Genomic DNA, 22,997 nt, shown 5'->3' on the forward strand with positions numbered 1-22,997 from the left:
GCATACAGGATCAGGGGACGAGGGAGGGGGACAGTCTCTGACATCAACAGGAAGCTGTTTGCAGGACTTCCGCAGTCAGCCGTTCGTGGAGTGTCAAGGTGCACGCGGCACGTGCCATTATTTCGCCTCAAGTTACAGTTTTTGGCTGACTAAAGTGGACACTGGGCGTTTCAACCCTCCCCATCGCAGTACAATACTGCACAATGAAGCGGACCAACGTAATAGCGTCAGCCAATGCAGCGTCTGCATGAGGGAGTGATGCCCGCTACAGATAAAAAGTCAAAGCACATCAAGAGGTCAAGTGATCGAAATCCTTTCATCTCTTTTGGAGAGGAAAAAACTGACCCTAGTTTGTGACCGTTTTTGTTGAAATGCAGGCTGTGAACTTCATATTTTTACTGAATATGTTCCTGCATAGTCAAACGTGAAATCTTTGCCTGGTACACCTTTGTTTCCAATTTGGTGCTAGAAAACCATTTGCACAGGTTGCTACACGTCAGTGTTCGTTTTTCACCTTCTTTTTCTAATATGTCTTCTTCGCGGTCTTGGCATAAAAACATATTACTTTGTTTAGGCGCGTTTATATGAACAGAAATAAGAGCTGCTTGATACATATACATTGTATACTGTACGTAGATGCCACATTCAACCACCCCGGATGCAACCGCCATGTTAAAATGGTCAACATTTCATGTGCTGTTGTCACTAACCGTAAAAAATGTCCAGATTTAAATTCCAGAAGAAACGAGAGAAACTTTCACTGGTGAGATGTTTTTATGTGTATTAAGGTCTTTGCACATACAGTCCGAAATTTTCGTATGCGTTTTTTCGTATTTGGCTCTCGTTTGTACGGTGTCTCTGAATTGTTAAAAAAGGCCACTCAAAATGCTTGACGGATGCGAAAAACGCAAAAAATCGAACCCGGTCCGAATTTTTTTATGACGGACGAAAATATCGGAGGCAGTGTGTAAATGTGATTGACACAACGTGAGGTCGTATTTATTTTTTATCGTGCGGAAATTTCGGACGCAAATTTCATTTAAAAACGTTTAAAAACATCACCAGTTTGATGTTCAATAATAGTCATTAGATGAATTAATAAAAGTTAAGAAATATTAATTTAATCTTCAGAATCGGCATCCGCAGATATCACTCTGAATAATCGGTATCGGTGAAGAAGCATCTCTATATACAGTACTGTATATCTACGCAATTTACATCGCAGTCCATATGAATGCACCTTTGCAAGTGCTAGTTGGTTTCCATTGGATGGAAATCAAGCAATGACTGACCTTAGTGTATAGCAGTACCTGCTAGCGTCATGTTATATCAGTTGAGAGAGATCTTCAGCTACATATCACTAGCCTGCTGTTTTAGCAAACAGGCCAGATGGCCTAAAACCAATAAACATTCTTAACCCTCGTCTCAGGTATGTAATGCTAAAGAAACTGAATCTTCTTACTGAGCTAGCAAAGATTGTTTTTGTGGAGGGATAAGGTTGTGAATGTGATTGGTTGATTGGTTTTCGCATTATATTTCAAAGAACTTTCTGGAAGTTTTGTTTAATGTATGCGAGGCATTACCGTGTTATTCGTGAATTATCATTACTATTGAATTTCCCCGTCATTGGTATTGAACACTGGATAATCTTCCCTGCTTTGTTTTACTTTTTGTTTGTTTGTTAGAAAATAATGTCTCTTGCTGTCTAAACTAACTCAAGCCATTTAAACTAAACTAACACCCTCAGTATTCCACAGTCCCTGTCCATGAACATGGAGACTGAAGTCTTAAAGCAGTTCTTGCTTAAAGCATGGCATATTTTTTGTATGTAAATATGATTGCACTGTTAAAAACGGCTTTGCTTTATATTTTTACTAAATGTCAAGAGTATTTATTTAGCTAGAGATTATTTTGGTGCTATTTTTGGAGCAGAAGCGAATTTAACAGCAAATGAACAACTTGTTCCCTTCTTAAAAGAAAAGATGATTGTTTTGGGTCTGATTTTAATAATGGGACACATATGTGAAGTACTGTACTGTTACATCTAGGGATTGAAGACAAATTTGGACGATGCTATTGGTTAAAACAGGAGATATATGTCTGATTTTTACAATTGAATTGTAAGGTTTCATTTTTACTGTATATTAAATGTCTGATAAAAGTTGTGCTTTTTTCTAATAATTTTCAATAATATAGGGAAACATAATATTTCATAATCCACAAAAGTGAAATAATCTGCATGGGGTTCACGTAAATCGTATATGATACATTATTCTATAGTTTAACAGAATTTTCATAAAGCAACTTCCAATATATATTGACTATAGGGGCAGCTGTTCAGGGGCACAGGTGATGCTGTAGGTCAACTGTTAGGCCTGAATGTGTTGGTATTTAAAGTAAATACTCACCAAGTAATTGTAGCAAGTTCAATTTTAAACACCTATTCATGCTACTGAATGTCACACTAACACACTGTTAAAGTGGATACCAGCATTTCTATTGAAAGACTTTGTGTACTGTTTAAAAATATAATATAATAAATGTATTATGAAAATCGAGTGTTACACATTTTGAGCCTCTCCAACCAGATCAGTTTTAAAATCATTCAATGAATTGATCTTATTTTGATCTTGTGTGTATAAATTGTAAATGCTTACATTTGTATGTTTTGTATCTAAAGCATTGTGCGCGTGTTTTTTTGCTTGGCTACAAAAACTGTTAACATGGTAAAAATGAATATCGTATTATTTGTTATGAGACATACAAATCAGATCAATACAGGTTTACACAATATAGCTATGATGAGAACAGCCGTGATGTAAAACACAGTAACACTTTACAGAATAAAGTTGTATTTGTCAACATTAGTTAATGCATTATCTAACGTGAACTAACAATGAGCACAATAATTCTGCAACATTATTCCTCTTTGTTCATGTTAGCATTTACGAATACATTTTTAAAAATGTATCTTGTAAAAATGTATTTTTGTATCTGTTAACATTAGTTATTGCACCAAGAACTGACACGAACCGTTGTATTGGCATTAACTAATATAAACAAAACAGAATAGACACTGAAAAATGATAATGCTCATCTTTAATTCATGTTAGCTTTACCAATGAATGTTTACAAACAACATTATTGTAAAGTGTTACCAAAAACACCTGTTTACCTAGAAACTTGTAACCAATGCAAAATCATTCAACAAGAACATGAAACATGTTTTATTGTTTGTTTACAAAAAATATACTGTCTTGAGAAATAGTATTTATAAAGTTTTTTAAACATTGCAAGTGCTTTTAGTGACACAATAGCAATAACTTTTTCACAAAATGTCAATAACTAGTAAAACGTGTTGGCAGATTAACAAGGATCATTTTACACATTCAATATACTGCATGGAAAAGGCACTTATAAAATCATGCATCACTAACGTTAAGAATATGTTCCAATGCAAATTCACCTGTGACATCATAAAGCCTATTTTACCAACCAGGTCTTACATTCTTTACTGCAAACCATCTAGCAGTAATTGCTCAATGTTTGTCCCGTGTTATCTAGCAGGCGCTTAGCTGTTAAATCTTTGAAGTCGACGCCAGCGGACCTCTTCGGCGATTGGGTCAGAGTGGCCATGTGATCTTGTTGGCATAGATCTCCCTGGAAAGAACAAATACAGCACATTGTAACTGCTGGACATCAATTATCTGAGGTGGGAACAGCTTTTTGCTGTCTTGTCAAGTTGCCAAGTGGTCAGTAGAGGGCAGCAACATCACATACAGTACACAAACACTGGGACACAAATTTGAGATATGCAAATATATCCCTACCACTGACAAACCTTTTCCAAACGTCACTGAGCATGCAAATCAATACGCATATCTCTTTTTGTTCCCATGTAGTTTTCTGGCCTTTATAACAGCGGAAGACTTACCTCTGTCGTTCAGACTGGCCCTTACAGCTTCCTCATACTGTTCCTCTTCTGACAGACCAGCTGTATACGAGTGCTGGGGAGGTGCAGAGGGCATGTGTGTGTTGTATGTGTCCCTGTATGGGGCGTTATCGTGCCTGGGATTAAATGACTGCTGACCATAAGAGTTTGGAGGATATGGTGTCCCATAACCACTGTATCCTGTGAACATAGATGTGATAATCTTTAAATGTTCAATCTAAAGTCAGAGCGGATGGAAGCTTATCGATTATTTTAAATAGTGGATTCAAAGATCTGTGAGTGTTTACCTGAGGAATTGTATATCCGCTGCCTTCCGTTATTGCCATTCAATGTCACAAAACCTAAAACGTAAAGAAACATCTGGTCATGTAGCTACTAGAAGCATTAACTACTACAGTACATTGTGTTCTTACAGTAATATATATATATATAAATATAAGCACGTTAACAAAACAACAGGGTCACACATACCTGCACATGTTTTCATGAGGCTTTTCAGAGGTCCTTTTGTGTAGAGCAATCCAACCAGAATGCCAGCCAGGTGTCCAACAAATGAGGTGCTTTAAAAACAAGAATGTGCGTTAAAAGAATACTATGCTGTGGATGAGTTATATAACTTTTCGTGTCATGAATAAAGGTGTCATGCCTACCCTGGGTTCATGATATGGATGAGGATCAACTCCACCCAGCAGGCGTAGCGACTGGAAACAGGCAGACCCATGATGTAAGTGGTGCTACCTGGATGATAATGATTATTCACCACCTTCAGCCCAAACAGAACACCTGAAATAAATCATTACGTTTATTTTAGCAGCACCTCATGACGTATCGGATGAAAACTTCATGGAATCAATGCGCAGTCCGTCATTACAATTCAAACACTCCTTGTTAGGTTCCACACTACCGCTCACCAGAGAACCCCACCGCACACTGCAAACTGTACGAGGAATCTTCCGTCACGCGCGTCAGTCCCACCTCCAAGAGCAGGTAGACCAATCCGGTGAGCACAGAGAAGACAGACAGCAGGTATGCGAACCAAGGCCCTCCCAGGTTCCTCTCCAGCTTGATGCCTTTCCAAAGAAGGGAGGCCATGTTGAAGTACAGGTGCATGTCATCGACGTGGTGAAACGGAGACAGGAGCAAACGATACCAGTCTCTGTACCAGTATGCCTCCCGGACACTCAAACATGTCTGCAAAAATACAGAAACAAAACATTTTCTATCGTCATCTGCATTTGTGGTTTTTAAGCCATATGTCATCTGTATTTTGCAGAGCGTTTTTGGTATTGTAATATGTACCTGTAACAAGGGTTTGAGTGGAAACAGAAATAAATAGACATTGAGTCCTAATGTTGCCAGGGTAACAGGTGGGATGTTGTCTAAACCCAGCTGGAAAACCTGTGAGGCCAGCAAGAGCAGGCCGAGATTAGATCCCCTCTGTCTGGAGCGCATCTGAAACACAACTGTCAGTCAGACTAACACACAGGATGGTAAACAATAACACCACATATTTACAAACGTGAGATATTGACATAAAAAATGACATCTGTGGGACAATATGGCTAGTTCAAGCAGTACTATTAATTACAGTTGAGGTTACTGTACCCTTAATAGCAATAAAACATAGCACCATCTTTACTGTTGTGTCCATAAACAATACATATATTAGATAGATATAATACTAGTGTGCATAAGCTATTTATGATCCGACAAAACTGCCATGTCATTCGTTTACTCTGTAATTATAACTCAACTTTCGTAAACGAAAATATTCGTCACTTACCATTAGATCTAACGTTGTATAAAGATGTTGATGTTTTAACGGCCTCCGTCTTTCAGTTTAAAGTTGATAAAGATGTCGCCTCGGTCCTAATGTTACTACATAACTATTCTGCATCACACGCTTCTCTTCTTATATACAAACAGCAGTGAGACACGTCAGATTTTACTTTCATTTCTTGCAGTTTCATCACGCGACGGCGTAAACCCGGAAGTGAATGCTGATGTCATCGTCACGTGACATCTTTGAAACAGTCTATTTATCTTTTTTTGCGGGTCACTAAATTCCACCAGAAATGCTTCTCCTTGACATTGATGTAGAACATTTATTTTAGATGTTGTTGTGTTTTATTCTGTTTCATTTTCTTGTTGTATGTTGAAATGGCACTTTTACATGACATTTTTCGATGACATTGAACATTTATTTTAGGGTAATGATATATCAACAAATATGATTTCTTTAACAAAATTTGTCTTATATATTAGTTACAAAACATGGGTTATTTGTTATTATATTATGTTTATTAGTTCAAATTGGGCATCTTTTCATACATTTAGTTATTATTAGTACATCCATTCATTTAGGGCAGTGTTTCTCAGCCATTTTTTAAATAAGACCAAATAAACATTAAAATATGTGAACAACTAAAAATCAAAAGATTTATTAGTTGTTTGTTTATTTATTTTATAACGAATATACAATCAAACCAATAATTATTCATACACCAGATATTATTTTTGATATTTCTTGACTAGTGGTTGCAGGACACTGTAGTTAATGTATGTAAGTGAGGATAGCAAAATAAAGTAAACTGTGACATATTTTACTCAAAAATTCGTCATACAGTTGACTACCAGTAAAACTATTTTATAGTATAAACTATACAAATTATTCACACTTTGACCTGACCATGTTTTGCTTAAGTGTTTTTTATTTAATTGCTAAAGCGACCTTTTTACACCACCGACTAAACAAAATTATTATTATCTAAATGTGTACTTAAATTTAACAGATGACAGCTTTTCAACCTAATCCATTATATCCATTATATCTGACATCATCAAGATACATTTGTTCTGACACAGTTTAACTCTGAGTTCTTGTCATATTTTATTACCATTTTCTAAACTAATAAACTGTAATAATGTGAGAAATGTTGAAGGTGTCTGTATAACTTTTGGATTGACTGTACATGTTTCAGGATTTAAATCCAATGACAGTGGTGTGATTACCACACTATTCCACTAGATGGCGCAATGCACACAGGAATGGACTGCATGAGTTAAAAACAGCTCAAGTTAATGGTTCTAAAACGTGTCTCCAAAACATTCAAAGCATACTTATAAATGCTAAAAAATATAACTTTTCTCTTATTTGTTTAAATAGAAGTATGTTTCATTATCTTTTGCACGTTTCGATGACATAATAACAACGTTATATCACGTTTATCAAATGTTAACTCGGATTAAGCCAGTGTCTCTTTGGTTAATTACCTAAATGTATTATTTTTAGTATTTTCTGTTGGATTAACTTCTGCATCTGAAACAAAGTAGTTCAGTAACAAAACATTATGGTTGGCCCCTAAACATATGGGCTGTGGGCTATGTGAACACTATATTTCCCCAGTCCCACATCTTCTGAGGGGCACATCTGTCCATGTCATTAAAGTCTCACAACGGCAGCTCTCTGGTTTCACTTTAATGTTACTTTGAAACAATTAAGAGTCTGGAACAGGAATTAACATCAATTTAATGTAGATATAGTTACAATGTTTCTTATTGTGAAAGGAAAAACCTGTATGTTTGACACTTAGGCTACCAAATGTTGGCCAATGAGACATCATGAGTATCATTTATAAACATTAGCTATTGCATTCACGCATACAAACGTGGACAGTTGAGAATGGATTAGCAGCGTGAAAACATTGAGCCGGAATTGCATTCAGGAGGAGGGAAATACTCAAGACATCTGCAGTATCCATTTCCTCACAATCCCTGGGAGGTGAATATTCTATGAGGTATTTCTTTCCACAACATTAACAAAAGTGCTACAAAGTAACCATATGACTGTTACGTAACATGGCCAAAATGTTTTCAATAATGCCATAAAACACAATGTACTCATCTTTCTAAACGAGCACATTCCATAGACCCCTTTTGTTTTTATACACAGCTAGTTTAAAATACTATAACCTAACCCACACTCCCAGCCTAATCCTAGAAGAACTATATTTTATAAAGTGCTTATGCAAATGTTGACGTCCCAAAGGAAGGTTTGGCTTAGATTTGTCCGGTTCTGTTTACTTTTGGGTACAAATTTGTCTCCAAAATATGGTTAACTGGGTATTCACATCCCCCAGTTAGTGTTTTACCATCTGTGTCTCCTGCAGCACTGCGTATCTCCAGTAGGGGAGTATGTGCGCGCAGTGCTGTATTCTATCCAAACACACTTTCTCCTGTTGTCTCAGTCCGTCTGGTTCTTTGTGAGAGTGTGGATATGAAAATGGGAGTGCTTTGCTGTACATGTCTGCAGCTTTTGCTGGCTGCACTGGTCAGTCTGACTGGGATCTGTATGGGAGGGTCTGACGGGCCCCGTGGGGTGGCTCTTCCGTTCGTCTTTGACCCCAAAGCAACCTGCGAACCACCTTGTAAACACGCTGGCATCTGTATCCGAAACAACACCTGCTTCTGTATGAGAGGATACGAGGGAGAGACATGCCAATATGGTGATGCAACTTATCCATTTTATTCATGGTGTGTTGTGTGTGTAGAGACATTGAAATAATTCAGTAGTTTCTGGTTCTGTATATTGTCAGTAACAGTTGAGTAAGTTTTAAAAACATGATACTCAGCACTGAGAAAATCAACTAAACGCTTGTTTTAGAAGGTGAATCTGATGTGACTAATACTTGCTTCATACAGCAAACTGTCATCCAAAGTGTAAAAACGGTGGAGAGTGTCTGAGACCTGGAAAATGCAGATGCCCTTCGGGATTTGGAGGAATATATTGTCATCAAGGTCAGTGAAATAACTTTCATGATGATAGAAAAGTTGTTTGCGAGCTGAACAAGAATTGAAAATCCATGTCATAACTAAAAGAATATCTGGAGTCAAAAGGTCCAGCCACACATTTTCACACTATTAAGTGTTGCGTTTATGTGTGTGTTTGTATTTGACAGTGGTTTGTGACGGTGGGTGTTGGAACGGTGGTGAGTGCACTGCTGTGAATAGAGAAGCGAAATGCATCTGTCCTTCCAGCTGGACCGGCTCCAGATGCCAAGATGGTTTGTTGGTCTTTATACTGTTATTTACATTTGACAAAACCCTAGTCTTTGTACACTGAGAGTTTCATTGGGTGAATTTAGACACATTGTAAGAAGGGAAACATCTACTTGTTACTTTAAGGAGCTTTTTCTTCCTCTCTCTTAAAAGCTATTTGCGTCTGTGTAATCTCTTGGTTTATTCCGTCATATACAATCTATGGATTGTATAAGATTCTAGATATTTATATGACGTTGTTTATGTCCAAAGATCAGTGTTGATAAACGGTGTGGTGAGAATGTGTTTTTCTGCAGCGATCTGTTCACAGGGATGCAGGAACGGAGGCAGCTGTGTTGCCCCCGGAATCTGCAGCTGTCCAGAAGGATGGATTGGTGGGGCCTGCCATAAAGGTGGGTTTTTTTACTGACCTAGTGGTCACATTAGGCGCATTTGAACAATTCTGCCATCATTTATTCGCTTTATTCGATATGCCTTTCTTCTGTGGAACACACAAGAAGATTTTGAGAAACTGTGGTTTTATGTGGTTATATGTCCATACAATGGAAGTCAATGGGGTCCAGTGTAAATTGGTTACCAACGTTCTTCTTAAAAAAAACAGCTTCTGCAGAGGAAAGTTATACATGTTTGGAATGACATGATTAAATGATGGAAGAATTTCTTTAAATGACATATAAGAGTATTTAAGGAAGATCACGGGTCTTCCTAAACTGAACCCTGTTAACTGGGAACAAATGTTCGTCTGTTAACCAAATGTCTTCAAATGCAGCTGTGTGTAAAACACCCTGCAAGAATGGGGGGAAGTGTGTGTCGCCCGACACCTGTCGCTGTCGAGCTCCGTTCTCCGGCCCGCTGTGTGAGGAGAAGAAGAAACATGCCTGATGTCACGACGGTCCGACCTCTGACCTCACTCTGACTCTTCAAAGTGGTGCTAAAATGACGTGTATGCTTGTTGAAATGTATTGAGCATGTGAACGTGTGATGTGTTTTCCACAAAAATTCACGTTATTTTGTGTTAAGTAGTGTTTTTAGAATAACCGTTTGATTTCTTTATCGAACAACAAATAAATGATTTCAAAAATTCGGTGTATTTAATTATTATGAATATTATTAGTCTCCAAATTGGCATTCCAACTGAGACTTCTGTTGTTGACTTTCTTATGGATAAAAGTGATACCCAGAACCATTTTTAGATAAACTGTTTTAATTTTGGCAAACTAAAATACAAATATACTTTTACATTGATTTAAAACCGGTTTATAAAACTTTAAAATATTTTTACAAACCCTTTGAAAATCTGTGCTCTGCGTAACAAAAAAAAGGAAAATGTAACCATATGAAAATGAAATGCATCAAAATGTTTGGAGACATCCACGCAAACTCGCACGCACATTCAGACACGCAAAATACTTTGTAATTTTCACAGGCATGGTCAGTATTTTTAATCCTTTTCAGCATCATAGAGTTTTAGGGCACTGATGCATAATGTATACGTCATCTGATCTGTAGGGACAATGGCAAAAAGTTAATGATTTCAATACAACTGTAAACCAACACAAAGATTGTAATAGCTTTAAGGCAATGCTTCTGAGAAATGCTCACTTTAGTAGCACATGAATGTCCAGTGTAACCTTGGCGACAGTAGCAGAAATTTGGGAATGTGCATTTTCCCCCATTGAGGCATGTTTGACTACAGATTGCTGTTGAAAAAGAAACCGGTAGCATAAAATGTCTTTAAAATAATATTCAAGGCAATTTCAATAATACAACAGTAACAATGTCGTTAATGTAATCCATCTATAACATAACAAAGCTAAAGCAGTGGACTCATCTTTAACTTAAGACAGATTTCAGTAAATGAGTTTATCATCAGGACTTACGAGTTTGGCACTGCAGACCCTCCCATCCAGCCAGACAGTGGCATGTGTTCGGCCCAACACACTCTCCACCATTTATACACTTCTGTAAACATACGGCTACACACACACACACACGTCTGGTTTACTATCTCCGTGGGGACAGTCCATAGGCGTAATGAGCTGTATACTGTACAAACTGTATATTTTATCCCCTATCCCTAAAGATTGTAGAAAACTTTTTGCATTTTTAGATTTTTTAAAAATATTGTTCTGTACAATTTATAAGCTTTTTTGTCCACGGTGACACGAGTCCCCATGTGTTGGTGTAAGTTAAGGTTTAGGTCCCCACCGGGATATAAAAGCATGTCCACACACACACACACAACAAAGAGAATATGTTTTGGTGTATATATTTCATGTCAGACAAAGCTTTGGCTATATCGCAACTTTGCAGTCAACAAATATTTTTACATTTTGGTGTTGGTACATAAGATACTATAAGTGCACATGAAGAGTTTGTTTCCAAAATGAGAACTCCATTTCATGTTTTTTTTTATGGATTCCAATTAATTTGAATCAAACTGCAGTTGTTTTGTTTTGATTTAAGCCATGATAATTAAAAAAATACAGCTAACTAACACAATAAAACACAATAAAAACATGCATAACAGAATAAAAAACATGATTTTTTACATTTTTTTAAAACTGAGTTACCAAACTCTTCATATATCGTCCATACTTACGTATATTGCAAATATTTCCTCTCCATCCAGACGGGCAGGAACAGGTGTTTGGACTGACACACTTCCCATTGTTCATGCACATGGGATCACACACACCTGTAAGTGAACACGTCGCAAGTGGCCAAATGTATATTATGTACATAGACATCCTTAGATTTATTGTTGAATACAAAGATAAAATCACAACAACACAAATGAAAGCTAAACACACTACTGGACACTCACTTTTCTGACATCTCTTGCCGATGTATCCTTCAGGACACGAGCACACGTTGTTTCTCATGCACTGTCCTCTGTTTTTACATGGCGGATTACACACAGCTGTAAAGCATGCACACTTTATTTAATCTTAATGATCACATAATAATGAACATTGATTAATCGAGCAGAATTATAAATAATAAATGAAATTTTGTTATTAAAAAGATGTACCGATCTGGCATTGTGAACCATAGAAGCCACTGGCACAAGCGCAGACGTTTGGTTTCATACACGTTCCTCCATTTAAGCACACAGGTTTACAGTCAACTGAGAGCAAACATACATGCATATACAGTATATATTCTTTTTTTTTTTGGTGCAAATTTAAAGTAAAGCACAAATATTTGATGAAACAGCACACCTGAGTTACACGTTGGTCCATACCAGCCTGGCTTACACTTACAGACGTCAGGAGAAACACACTCGCCACCATTTTCACAATGTCTGTTACACACCACTGTAAACATATATCTGTGTTATAATAAAACACCGCACGCTTATTTTGAACATCAACCTTATTTCTTATTCCGAGAGGTGAGATGAAAAAAGTGTGCACCTACTGGTTTCACATCTTGGTCCCACATAGCCGTAAGGACAAGTGCAGAGATTTCTGGACGAACAGCGCCCCCCATGTTGGCAAGGGGGATCGCAGCTGGCTAAGAAAGTGTAAATTCACACGTTTACTAGTCCGAGTTGCATTAAAATGGCATACGTTCTTGAACAGGAATAAAGTTTATTAAGGCAGCTCACCTTCCTCACAGGTGGCGCCGTCGTAACCCGGGGGACATTCACACACGTTGGGACGCATACACTTTCCTCTATTCTTGCAATCTGGTCGACACACAGCTACCGGGACGATTTTAAAATGTTAAAAATAATTCCTCAAAATTTGAAATGTAGGCTACCTTAGGTGTAACATGCAAGGTTACCAACCGATGTGGCAGTTGTATCCTGTATAACCCTCTTTACAGGTGCAGGTGTTAGGCGGCAGCGAGCACTCCATATTCCGACCGCACGGGTGACGGCACACAGCTGCGGAAACACGCTGGCAATGTTTTAACACTGTTATGATATCAGGAATCGAGAAAGATATATCGGGATGATGTGTTCACCTTTGCAGCTGATTCCATTTCCTTCGTATCCACGTGGGCAGCTGGCACATCTGAAGGAGCCGGACGGTGTGGGTTCGCAAGGCACTTCGGAGAAACATGGGGACTCTGCACAGGTTCTGTTATCCTCAATGAGTGCAGATTCAAACTCTCCTTCACTCAGCTTTAAAGTTGATTTTGCTTTCGGGTTTTTCCTGTCCAGGGTTTGGGTGGTCTTTCTGTCAATCGCCGGGGTCCATGTTTTGCTGGGGGAAGATCTTTCAGCTCCAATAGGAAGTTCACTTGATTTTCTGGTAAGGGAAGGTGTGACATCGGAGAGTTTGTCGCTTTCCTTCTCAACCGATGTCTGCCCTGCATAGTAAAGATTACACAATATTACTCAGAATGATGTAGCATATAAAATATAAATCACAGAAGTAGGCTATGGCATTGCATTTTTTTGCAAATTAACTGACTGTTTGCTGTCCGTGATGTGCAAGTTTGTCCATTGCCATTGAGCCCAGGGGGACACGGACCACAGATATAACCAGCAGATGTGTATGTGCTCTCAAAACACTGGACTCCAGGGTAACAAGGACGACTGGAGCATGGGTTCTGGCCTTCAGAGTGGTCACAAAGAATGATTTATCATTTAAAATGATTAAAATAAAGCGATTTGCTAGATTTTCATTTTTAAAGGAAAAGGGGTAACGCACATTTCACACAAATTTCGCATTTTAGAGGGTGAATGTGATACGTGATAGCCAATTTGATTTACTCACGCGCAGCGGGCTTTGGTTTAAAGGAACCATGGTTAATCTCATGTTGTAAATCAATTCCGCGATTATCTTCCTCGGTTTTACCTATAGCTTTTCCAAAAATGAGTGTAAAGAAAAAGCCTTATTTTCCTGATCAAACAGCCGATATACCGTTCAAGTTTAAAACTAAATTCACCAGGTAAAACCGCACGGCAGGTTCTCCCATCCCCGGTGAGGTGGTCAGGACAGGGTCCACACACAAATGAGCCCACAGTGTTACTGCAGGCCGCACCTGGATAACATGGAGCTGATAGACACTCGTCAACATCCACATCGCAGATCACACCTGGAGAGAATCACATCGAAATATTATAATCTTACACTTTATTCGATATGTGCAATACATTAATGATATCTATAATCTATAAGATTTACCTTCGAGGCCCTTTGGACAGACGCACGTGAAGGAGCTTATTTCATCCAAACATGTGCCGGCAAGACATGGGTTTGACCAGCACTCATTCAGATCCATTTCGCACCTCGGCCCCTCCAATCCACGGGGGCAAACACACAGGTATTCACCAGAGCCCAGGGGGGAATTAATGTTGGTCACACAGGACCCTCCATGCTCACAGTCACAAGTCTGAACTGAGATCTGAAAATATAAAAAGATATAATACGATGTAAAAGAATTTGATATGTATATGTAAGTGCAACTTATTTCACCAATACTGATTCACTAACCCTATAATGAGTTATAATGAATTACAAAAATGTAAAGATTCTGACATTGTGTTAAAGCCAGTTGGCACCCCCTAGTGGTCAAACGTAGATGCGCTAAATTAAAATCCAGTTTCATACTATTTCATATTATATTGATCAGATGTCTTTTTCTCACCTGTACCGTCACCCGTGTCTCTGCATTACAGTCATCAGTTACAGACAGTTCGAAGGTCACCGGTGCGGAAGACACGGCTTTCCACGTGAGCAGACCGGCTGGAGAGAGAGCAGCATCTCTGGGTGAAGAGTGAAGAGTGAAGAGAACCGCAGAGCCCTCGGGATCAGTGGCCGAGAACTGATAGACAAAATTCTCTCCATTGAATGTCTTCAGGTTGTCTTGGCCTGCGTGTAACGCCGGTGGCTCATTTTCTATAAACAAAATAAAGAACATCACAACCTGCATCTTCATATAGGCCTATTATTTTCGTTGCAACACAAGTTACTCTTAAATAAGATATAAAAATGAGATATAATTACCAAATAATTACAAAATGAGTCATATAAATATAGAGTTTATAATACAAACTTACTCTCAGCAACAGACCAGCCGTATTTGGAAAGATTGGGTCTGCAGGTTAGACACGGGCTATTCGGGCCGTGATCTCCCTCTCCATAACACAATCCATCAATATTACAAGTTCCGTTCTGAAGAGATCATTTCATTATTTCAGAGAGGATTTGGAGGAATAAAATTGAAGGAAAAATAATACAAACATTGCTTGTTGGTTCTTCACAGTGTAAGAGAGCTCCAGTATTAGAACAATGACTGATTTTAATCTGAAATAATATCGTTGAACGTAGTGACAAGACTAAATGCTAAATTGTTTCCTGTATTTAAAGTCTAAGCACACATAATGATCAAAAATGAACAGTGGGTGTAAACAATCATGACAAAATGTGCACTAAATCTGTATCATCTGCTGACTAAAAGCTACAGAAAGAAACATAATTTTACCAAAATTACAGATCATGGTGGAACACAACCTTATTTCTCTAATATTTCATGTTGCACAGTACTAGGGCAAAATAACACAATACTGGATTTTATACCATATTTATGTATGAAACTGAACTTTTACTACTTAAATATGTTCGAATTTGGTCATTTGGGATAAATTGAACCTTTCTGTAAGGGTGACGATAATATTATGGGATGCACTTCACAAAAGCGGAAACCAAACTGATTCACAATGTATTACACAGACCTTTAGGGTGCAGATAACCGTAGAGCTGACTGTGCAAATCTGACACGTGCCATCAAACAGTGTCAGTATCTTTGCATTGCTGAAGCTGTGTCCATCATTAGACACCTAGAGAACAAACAGAAGTTACTTTCTACCAATTAGTAATGATTGGGAACCACAGTAACATTTACTTTGATTTGCCAGCGTGAGACTGATGGGTGTGACGTGGTGGAGGATTGTGAATCGTCTACAGGAAGTTGACACTCCAGTGAAGAAGTGCTTTGAAACGTTGCAGAAACCAAATGAGCATCATCCAAAGACCATTCGCCATCTACTATCTGTACAAAGTAATAATCAAACACACATAAAGGCCAATATACTGTACAAACAAGACTATTTGTTTGTCATAACACTCAAACCCCAATGTCATTTGAAGAGGTTTCCAATAAAATATATTTACAGACTATTCAACCTTGAATGTGAATTTTAGTTCAAAATGAAGCTAAATTATATCAGCGGCGTTTACCAGGGTTGCCAGGTCTGCGTTTTTTCCTGCAGAATTACTTTTAAACAGGTGGGTTGTTTTGTATCATGCAGGTTAAAGGTGTTTATAAAAACAGAATGTGTTTATGGTTATCACTATACGGTGTTTTGTTTTTTAGAAAATGTGTGATGCATTTTATAGTTACTGTAAAATGTGTATATTAGTTATTGGAGTGACATATTTTACAGTAAATTTTGGTATTTGGGCTGGGGTATGTTGAGGCTCGTTGGCTATCAGGCTGGTTTTCTTACGCAGATCTGGCAACCCTGTTGTTTACATTACATACAGCCAGAATTCACTGTAATAATATGATGTGCTCTTTGTTACCTTTTCCTTCACAACTTCACACTTAAGCTTGTACGACTTTTTGAAGCCAAGACCAAGAACTCTAACAGAGGAGCAGACACCATAGCGAACATCACACACCCCCCCGTTCTCCAACTCTGTGATCTCTGGGGTCTCATCTGCAGGAGAAAAACACATTTGGGCACATGCGTGAAATTTAGAAAACAAACTGTTAATAATATATTATGTTATATAATTATAATTAATATTTATAATATAAAATAGCATAAGAGAGACTTATCTTCATGGGACACATTTATGGTTTATTTGTCAACTACCCATTTACTAAAAATCAAAATCATGAATTATTTATTTTATTTTTTTGCATATTACAGATGGAAAATATTGTAAATAATTTAGTGCCAGTAACTGGTTGACACTCCAACATAGTTTAACATGATTCATGACATGAAGAAAATGATTTGCCAAAAAACACAACTAAACTATAGAGATAAATTTGAGAGACAGAATCCTGTATTTTAAATTCAATATAAATTTTGAATTATTATGAGGCTATATGCATAATAATTTGAAAAAGAAGCACCTTTGGTTTTAAATGGTATATAGCATGTACATGTCTACTAAAGATCCACTCACCAGACACCCGGCTGCAATCGTACGAGCCAAACCCAGGGAAACACGAGCAGCCCCATTCTGTGCACTGTCCGTTTCCACCGCACATGCTCGGGCACCTGAGGAGGGTCTGAGCGTCCTCGAGCTCCTTCCTCCTGCTGACTTCCTCCACCACCCTCCTCTCACACTCATTCTCCAGGAGGGGCACGGTGGCACCCAACCAGGCCTGATCGTCTTTTAACTGTTGATCCATCACACACATTTCAACCGCCTGCTCTAGCACCTGTCCTAGCAGACGTCTACAACCCGTTCCCACCGCGGAGTTACGTAACGTCTCCTCGCAAAGCCGCCGAGCCTCCGATTCCATCAGACCCGACTCAGTGGGCCAAGATGGTGACAGTGCTTCTTGTGAATTAGAAGAGTGGTCTTCTGGGAAATGATATGCAGACTCCAGGTCAGACTTTCTTACACCCTGACGCTTTTCACGACTCTTAACACGTCGTCGAGTTTGAGATCTTTGGGGGTTCGTAACGCGCCTCTGAGTTTGGGTTCTTGATCTGCTACCCTGAGATGGCCGGTGTTGGGCAGATCTGCCGGGAGGGATGGACACCACTGAAGGAGATCGCACAGACGTGTATTCTGACGTCACGTCGAGTGTAGGGATGATGGAGGGCGATCGGACGTGGGTAAAAGCAGAACACTTGGGAAATGTTCCAGTAGGTGGCCGTTGTTTTTCTTTTTGGCAGTGGCAGTACTGGCGGAGACTGGAGTTGCTTTCGTAGGTGGGGATCTTATCAAACAAGCTTGTACTGGGTGCTAACCTGAGGGTTAAAAAAACATAATAACCAATAAGATATTTGCTAATTTGCTAAAATGTAAAAGTGTTGTTAAATAAGCGCAAAAAATCCCTTGTATGGTGTTCATGTTTTTGTTACTCTGCCAATGTATAAAAAAGGTTAAAACAGTTTTTATATCAATACAGCCATAAAAATATATGTAAAATTACTTTACGAATGTTTACTTCATCCTAACTGAATTCAACACTTTTGCCACTCAATATTTGTCATTTTTTTGCAACAAAAAAAAATTGCGTTTATGAAAAATGCTATTTGTTTTTTTGTGAAAAATGACATGTCTCCGCCATTTCCATCATTAACCTAAATAATTACTTTGAACTGTCTCTCTTACAGTTCTTTCACAACACATTGGTGGTGGTTGAGGAGATTCCCCCTTCCATGTAAAGCGCTTTGAGTGCCCAGAAAAGCGCTATATAAATGTAACAAATTATTATTAATTAGTATTATTTTTAATATGAAACAAAATCAAGTCTCACCGCCATGCATTGATGAAGGAAGTGCTGTCCTTCACAGTCTCTCCTCCCTCTTTGTGGAAGTCATTGTTTGGTTGTCCATCATAAGTTCCACACAGACCTTCTGTGTGGCCACGATCAGAGCCCGGGGCTCTCGCTGTCAGACTCATTCCCCAGTCAGCCACATCCACTCGAACAAATGCCCCGGATGAGAATGTAATCTGACCGATTAAAAAGAACAAGCTTCTAATTAGGGTCATATACAGTGAGAACGTAACAGATTACCTTACATTATACCTAACCTTATTACCTTTCAAGTTCTAGAGCATGTAAAAGAAAAGAAAAAGATCTGTGAAATGTGAAATACCGTGATTTTACGGCCCTGGTAGGATTCTGTAATGCGAATGCCACTTTTAACCAAGTCTCCTCTCTTCACTGAGAGACGTGGCTTCGTCGCCCCCGGCAACCCGTTACACATGTCAAAGGCAATGACATCAGCCCCGTCCCTGGCCGTGAAGCCACAGACACATGACGTGGGATATGCCGTCATACTAGCACATTCCCACTGTCGAACGTGCACCTCGAACGGCCGAGCCGTGCTCCTGTACAGCACAAAGGTGCCGATCTGGTAATTGTCATACCTCCTGTAGACAAAAGATGATTTTTGTTTGATTAACACTTTATTTGTGTCACAATGTCATAGTGTATGTTTATTCATTTAAAGCTTTTACCTGCCGTCAAATGTGATGGTGTGAGGGTCAGTAAAAAAGTAGCAGTACGCAGAGGGAGCGTCTTTCACAAGAATCTGAAGGAGAAGGTCTAGATTCAGTGTTTATAGATTCAAAAGATTTTATGGTTCTGATCAAATCTCTAAATTTGTGGCATTTAAATTTGACAAAAGGTCAGATTGTCTCAGACTTGCTCTTTGGCACATTTTGTAAATAATTTTACATCAGAATCAGAAGAGCTTTATTGCCAAGTGTGCTTGCACACACAAGGAATTTTCTTTGGTGTTGGAAGCTTCTAGTACAGACATTCAACACAATGACAATACAATATAATACGATTTACAGTCTAAAAGATTCTAAATTGTTTATATATAAAATAAAGACTATTTTACAGAAAATGGGGGATAATAACATATAAGAGACATTGTACCGGGTAGTATATAGTAGAATAAACATATTAACAGATTGTATGTACATTTGTGCAAATGGATAATTTAGTAAGTACATCTTGGGAAATATGATATTTTGTAACTCAGTGCTCTTTTTACAAGTACAAATGATTTATAAGTTAAGAAAAAAAAGTCTTTAGTTAAGTACCATTTGATGGAAAACCGTTCTCATGTAAGGCGTTCGTTACTTCACACATTTCAGATTAAAGAAAGAACTGAGATGCCATGTTGTATACTTGTGATATGTGCAAGATGTTGAGGTATTTATATTAACACATCTCCACAGCAGATGACATTCAGAATACATTACAGGACCATGTTTTTATTTATATTCATAGATGTACAGTATGCAAATACATAAGTGTGTATATGTTCAATCAATGCATAAATACAATTTGCCCACCTGCACACTTTGAGGTCTGTATCCATTCCACAAGAAGTTGCTGCTGATTAAAGGTTTGACATGTATTTCTGTACTTCTGTCCCCATCCCGCCATATATCTGTAACTGCGCTGTAGTGTACATAAGCCTCGCTACAATACCCATTACCACAGATGCTTTGAGGAAGCTCTACCTCACAGGATGACAGGACTAGATCAGCGCCCAGGTCTTCCTCATCTGGAAGAGGAAAGTGGCACATTTACAAAGATTTCAAATATCGGATCAAACTTTTCAATATTCTGTTAAACAGCAGAATTTCAAAATAGTGAGGACATTTTTGTTGCAGACCTTTAAGGGTGTGTAGTATTTAGTACTATATAGGAAGTTATGAGTCAAAACATATTTGTGTCAGAGTCTTACAGTATTCATGTAAATTCTAAATTGATATAATTTTTATGAAATATGAATAATGTTTTTAAAATGATATAATTTTTATGAAATATGAATAATGTTTTTAAATTGATATATTTTTTATGAAATATGAATAATGTTTTTAAATTGATATAATTTTTATGAAATATGAATAATGTTTTATTTTAATTCCAGGAATGAGAAAATTGAGTTAATTAATAAATTCTACTTGATTTTCTTACATTTTTGTGCAAAGTATGACACCTGAATGTTCTCTACCTTGACTACTGGTGGTAAGATGTAAGGACTCAACACATCTCTCTGAAGAACATGGTACAGGTACAGTGCTCCTCACTTCTAGTTCATACTCCTTTCCATTTTCTGAAATAGAGGACGCTTGTGGTTTCAGCTGGAAAAGAATTCATAAATATACGTTACATCTACTGGAAATTGTGATACAATCTGACATGCAAATATTATTGAAGTGTAAGTATCTAAAAGAACGTACTTGAATCCCCGCATAGAACTCTTCACTCTCCACAGGAAGACTTTGTACATCCGGAGAGTCCAGAAAAAAACTAGCCACGCTGCACGAGATCTGAGACAACGATATATAAGTTAAAGTTCATATGAATGTGAATAATGAAAAGAGTGGTTACCCTGTCTCCGAGACGCAGGTTCATCCCGTCCAGCTCGATTAAAGCAAAAGTCTCGATTGTGGTGTCTTTCCTGAGTTCCTCTCTGTTGCCTTCAGGCGACAGTCTCCGCCATGTCACTATAAAACCCAGAGAGCTGTTCCCACTGCTGTCATCGAACGCACATCTCAGGTACACGGCGATGCCCGACATCTCAGCAGCAATCTGTGGTACTGAAGAGGACGGGGGCTGTGGATCTGAGAGACCAAACAAAAAATGCTTTAATAGAAGAGCTCATTTAAAGCTACATACACCTCTTTGGACTACCACACATATGTTCCTGATTGGTTCTTTATTGTGTATAATAAGATTACACACACAGACTTTGCTATAAAATTATTTGTTTGATGTCCAGGACACAACACATCTTGAGTTAATTATGAATTTTCATATTTGGGTGAACTGTTCCTTTAACTATGTTGTTTGTCTTCAGACAAAAAAGTGGGTCAGGGCTTTTGGCCCTAAAATTAGGTGACCATCCTGTCAAGGCAACAACTCACAAATACATGAACATCTGCTAGATTCATTAGCAGGAGAAGACGGGGGCAGAAACATTCCAGAATGATTGCCAACTCCAAATTGTTTTGGTGAAATGAACTCTGGGAAGGCAAAATCTGTTGCATTGTCTTTTACTGTGCTGTATTTCAAAAGCACTGACCGCTGCAGGACCCGTCCCTATTTCTTTGTCTTGGATCACATCCCATTTGATTGGAGTCAGACATCTCTGTACAAATCAACACAACATGAAACACATATTAAGTCTCTTCAAGTCCTTCATTCTTGTTGAAAAAATGCATTTCCAGGCTTGGACAAAAACTATAGGACTAACTCTGTTTATAGTTTTGTTTCACCATAGCACAATCTCTAATACCTCATCAGTGTTGGGTGTGACTAGTTACTAAGTAATTAGTTACTGTAATTTAATTACTTTTCCCTTGGAAAAGTAAAGTAAGGGATCACTCTAATGAGTAATAAGTAACTAAATACTTTTTGGAGAGAGTAATTTGTACAGTAATCTAATTACACTATTGAATATGTAATTAGTAACTAGTAATTAATTACTTTTTGAGAGTAACTTACCCAACACTGTACCTCATAAATGCTCAACAAAATACCTTCTGCACAATAGCCCATGCATCCCTGCGTTGGTTGAAGCAAGTACACATAAAAGTCCCCACAATTGCGTACAGTGACAGGCAGTCGGAAAAGACAACAATCTTTACTGCCACTTCCGAGGAACTGCCAGGTCGCACAGGCCCTCAAACTCTTCACCTGTAGGGGGCCTGGAAGACTCTCTCCCTCACCCAAACTGAGCCATATGGGGGCTTGTGTTCCACAACGATTCACCTGTTGGGTTTCCATGAAACAAAAACACTAAGTAGAGCATTTTCACACACAAAGTCGGTGTACATCATTTAATGTGGCTTAATATTCTAACTCTTGATTTAAGTTTTGACTTCTTGATAAGCTTCCCATCGGCCCAATGTTATGGCCACAAGATTATTGTGTAGAGGGTAGGAACACTTAAAGGGACAGTTCACCAAAAAAATAAAATTCTTTCATTTACTCGCCCACATGTCATTCCAAACCTGTATGACTTGCTTTATTCTGCAGGACAGAAAAGAAGATATTTCGAAGAACTGGTAACCAAAGAACCTCATTGACTTCCATTAAATTCCATTGAGACACGAAGACATTCTTCAAAATATATTCTTTTGTGATCCACAGAAGAAAGAGTCATATTTAAACAACAGGAGAATGAATAAACGATGACATGATTTTTATTTCTAGGTAAATTGTCTCTCCACGGTCATTAAATAATTAGCTCCATCTACAAACCCATCTCTCTGCTAGTTTTAAGAGTAATGTGTTGTTAAGT

At 38.1% G+C, this 22,997-nt stretch overlaps 4 protein-coding genes across 10 annotated transcripts in view; 2 read left to right on the forward strand and 2 right to left on the reverse strand.

Moving 5' to 3' along the window:
- col4a4 (collagen, type IV, alpha 4) overlaps window positions 1-2,986 on the forward strand; it is a 32,190-nt gene extending 29,204 nt beyond the window's left edge. For all 4 annotated transcript variants that reach the window (XM_057350805.1, XM_057350803.1, XM_057350806.1 and 1 more), the window contains one exon: window positions 2-2,986. In XM_057350805.1, the coding sequence (XP_057206788.1) occupies window positions 2-259 (258 nt within the window). In that variant the 3' untranslated portion in view covers window positions 260-2,986. The remainder of the gene's footprint in view (window position 1) is intronic.
- Window positions 2,987-3,114: 128 nt separating this feature from the next.
- On the reverse strand, window positions 3,115-5,933 carry rhbdd1 (rhomboid domain containing 1). The gene is made up of 8 exons (XM_057350808.1): window positions 5,736-5,933; window positions 5,252-5,404; window positions 4,864-5,143; window positions 4,603-4,735; window positions 4,424-4,512; window positions 4,240-4,293; window positions 3,935-4,132; window positions 3,115-3,660 (listed from the first exon to the last, which is right to left on the reverse strand). The coding sequence occupies exons 1-8, from the start codon at window positions 5,736-5,738 to the stop codon at window positions 3,572-3,574; spliced, it is 999 nt and encodes a 332-aa protein (XP_057206791.1). The 5' UTR covers window positions 5,739-5,933; the 3' UTR covers window positions 3,115-3,571.
- A 2,277-nt stretch (window positions 5,934-8,210) lies between these two features.
- On the forward strand, window positions 8,211-10,066 carry seraf (Schwann cell-specific EGF-like repeat autocrine factor). Its single transcript, XM_057351707.1, has 5 exons — window positions 8,211-8,457; window positions 8,654-8,749; window positions 8,911-9,015; window positions 9,307-9,402; window positions 9,780-10,066. The coding sequence occupies exons 1-5, from the start codon at window positions 8,229-8,231 to the stop codon at window positions 9,890-9,892; spliced, it is 639 nt and encodes a 212-aa protein (XP_057207690.1). The 5' UTR covers window positions 8,211-8,228; the 3' UTR covers window positions 9,893-10,066.
- Window positions 10,067-10,214: 148 nt separating this feature from the next.
- Window positions 10,215-22,997, reverse strand: part of vwde (von Willebrand factor D and EGF domains) — a 14,057-nt gene continuing 1,274 nt past the window's right edge. Inside the window, exons 4-33 of one of the 4 annotated variants that reach the window (XM_057351909.1) lie at window positions 22,234-22,465; window positions 21,777-21,842; window positions 21,083-21,315; window positions 20,932-21,021; window positions 20,703-20,832; window positions 20,035-20,249; window positions 19,186-19,259; window positions 18,822-19,098; window positions 18,479-18,675; window positions 17,170-17,966; window positions 16,555-16,691; window positions 15,875-16,021; window positions 15,705-15,809; window positions 15,030-15,144; window positions 14,618-14,868; window positions 14,155-14,374; window positions 13,916-14,065; window positions 13,744-13,830; window positions 13,438-13,581; window positions 12,986-13,333; window positions 12,807-12,905; window positions 12,624-12,719; window positions 12,434-12,529; window positions 12,235-12,330; window positions 12,045-12,140; window positions 11,838-11,933; window positions 11,613-11,708; window positions 10,891-10,986; window positions 10,613-10,710; window positions 10,215-10,513 (exon numbers count right to left, since the gene is read on the reverse strand). In XM_057351909.1, coding sequence (XP_057207892.1) covers window positions 10,505-10,513; window positions 10,613-10,710; window positions 10,891-10,986; window positions 11,613-11,708; window positions 11,838-11,933; window positions 12,045-12,140; window positions 12,235-12,330; window positions 12,434-12,529; window positions 12,624-12,719; window positions 12,807-12,905; window positions 12,986-13,333; window positions 13,438-13,581; window positions 13,744-13,830; window positions 13,916-14,065; window positions 14,155-14,374; window positions 14,618-14,868; window positions 15,030-15,144; window positions 15,705-15,809; window positions 15,875-16,021; window positions 16,555-16,691; window positions 17,170-17,966; window positions 18,479-18,675; window positions 18,822-19,098; window positions 19,186-19,259; window positions 20,035-20,249; window positions 20,703-20,832; window positions 20,932-21,021; window positions 21,083-21,315; window positions 21,777-21,842; window positions 22,234-22,465 — 4,893 coding nt within the window. In that variant the 3' untranslated portion in view covers window positions 10,215-10,504. The remainder of the gene's footprint in view (window positions 10,514-10,612; window positions 10,711-10,890; window positions 10,987-11,612; window positions 11,709-11,837; window positions 11,934-12,044; window positions 12,141-12,234; window positions 12,331-12,433; window positions 12,530-12,623; window positions 12,720-12,806; window positions 12,906-12,985; window positions 13,334-13,437; window positions 13,582-13,743; window positions 13,831-13,915; window positions 14,066-14,154; window positions 14,375-14,617; window positions 14,869-15,029; window positions 15,145-15,704; window positions 15,810-15,874; window positions 16,022-16,554; window positions 16,692-17,169; window positions 17,967-18,478; window positions 18,676-18,821; window positions 19,099-19,185; window positions 19,260-20,034; window positions 20,250-20,702; window positions 20,833-20,931; window positions 21,022-21,082; window positions 21,316-21,776; window positions 21,843-22,233; window positions 22,466-22,997) is intronic. The other 3 variants (XM_057351910.1, XM_057351911.1, XM_057351912.1) reach the window with 3 other exon arrangements.

Source organism: Triplophysa rosa, linkage group LG14 (genome assembly GCF_024868665.1).
Source record: "Triplophysa rosa linkage group LG14, Trosa_1v2, whole genome shotgun sequence".
Taxonomy (NCBI): Eukaryota; Metazoa; Chordata; class Actinopteri; order Cypriniformes; family Nemacheilidae; genus Triplophysa; species Triplophysa rosa.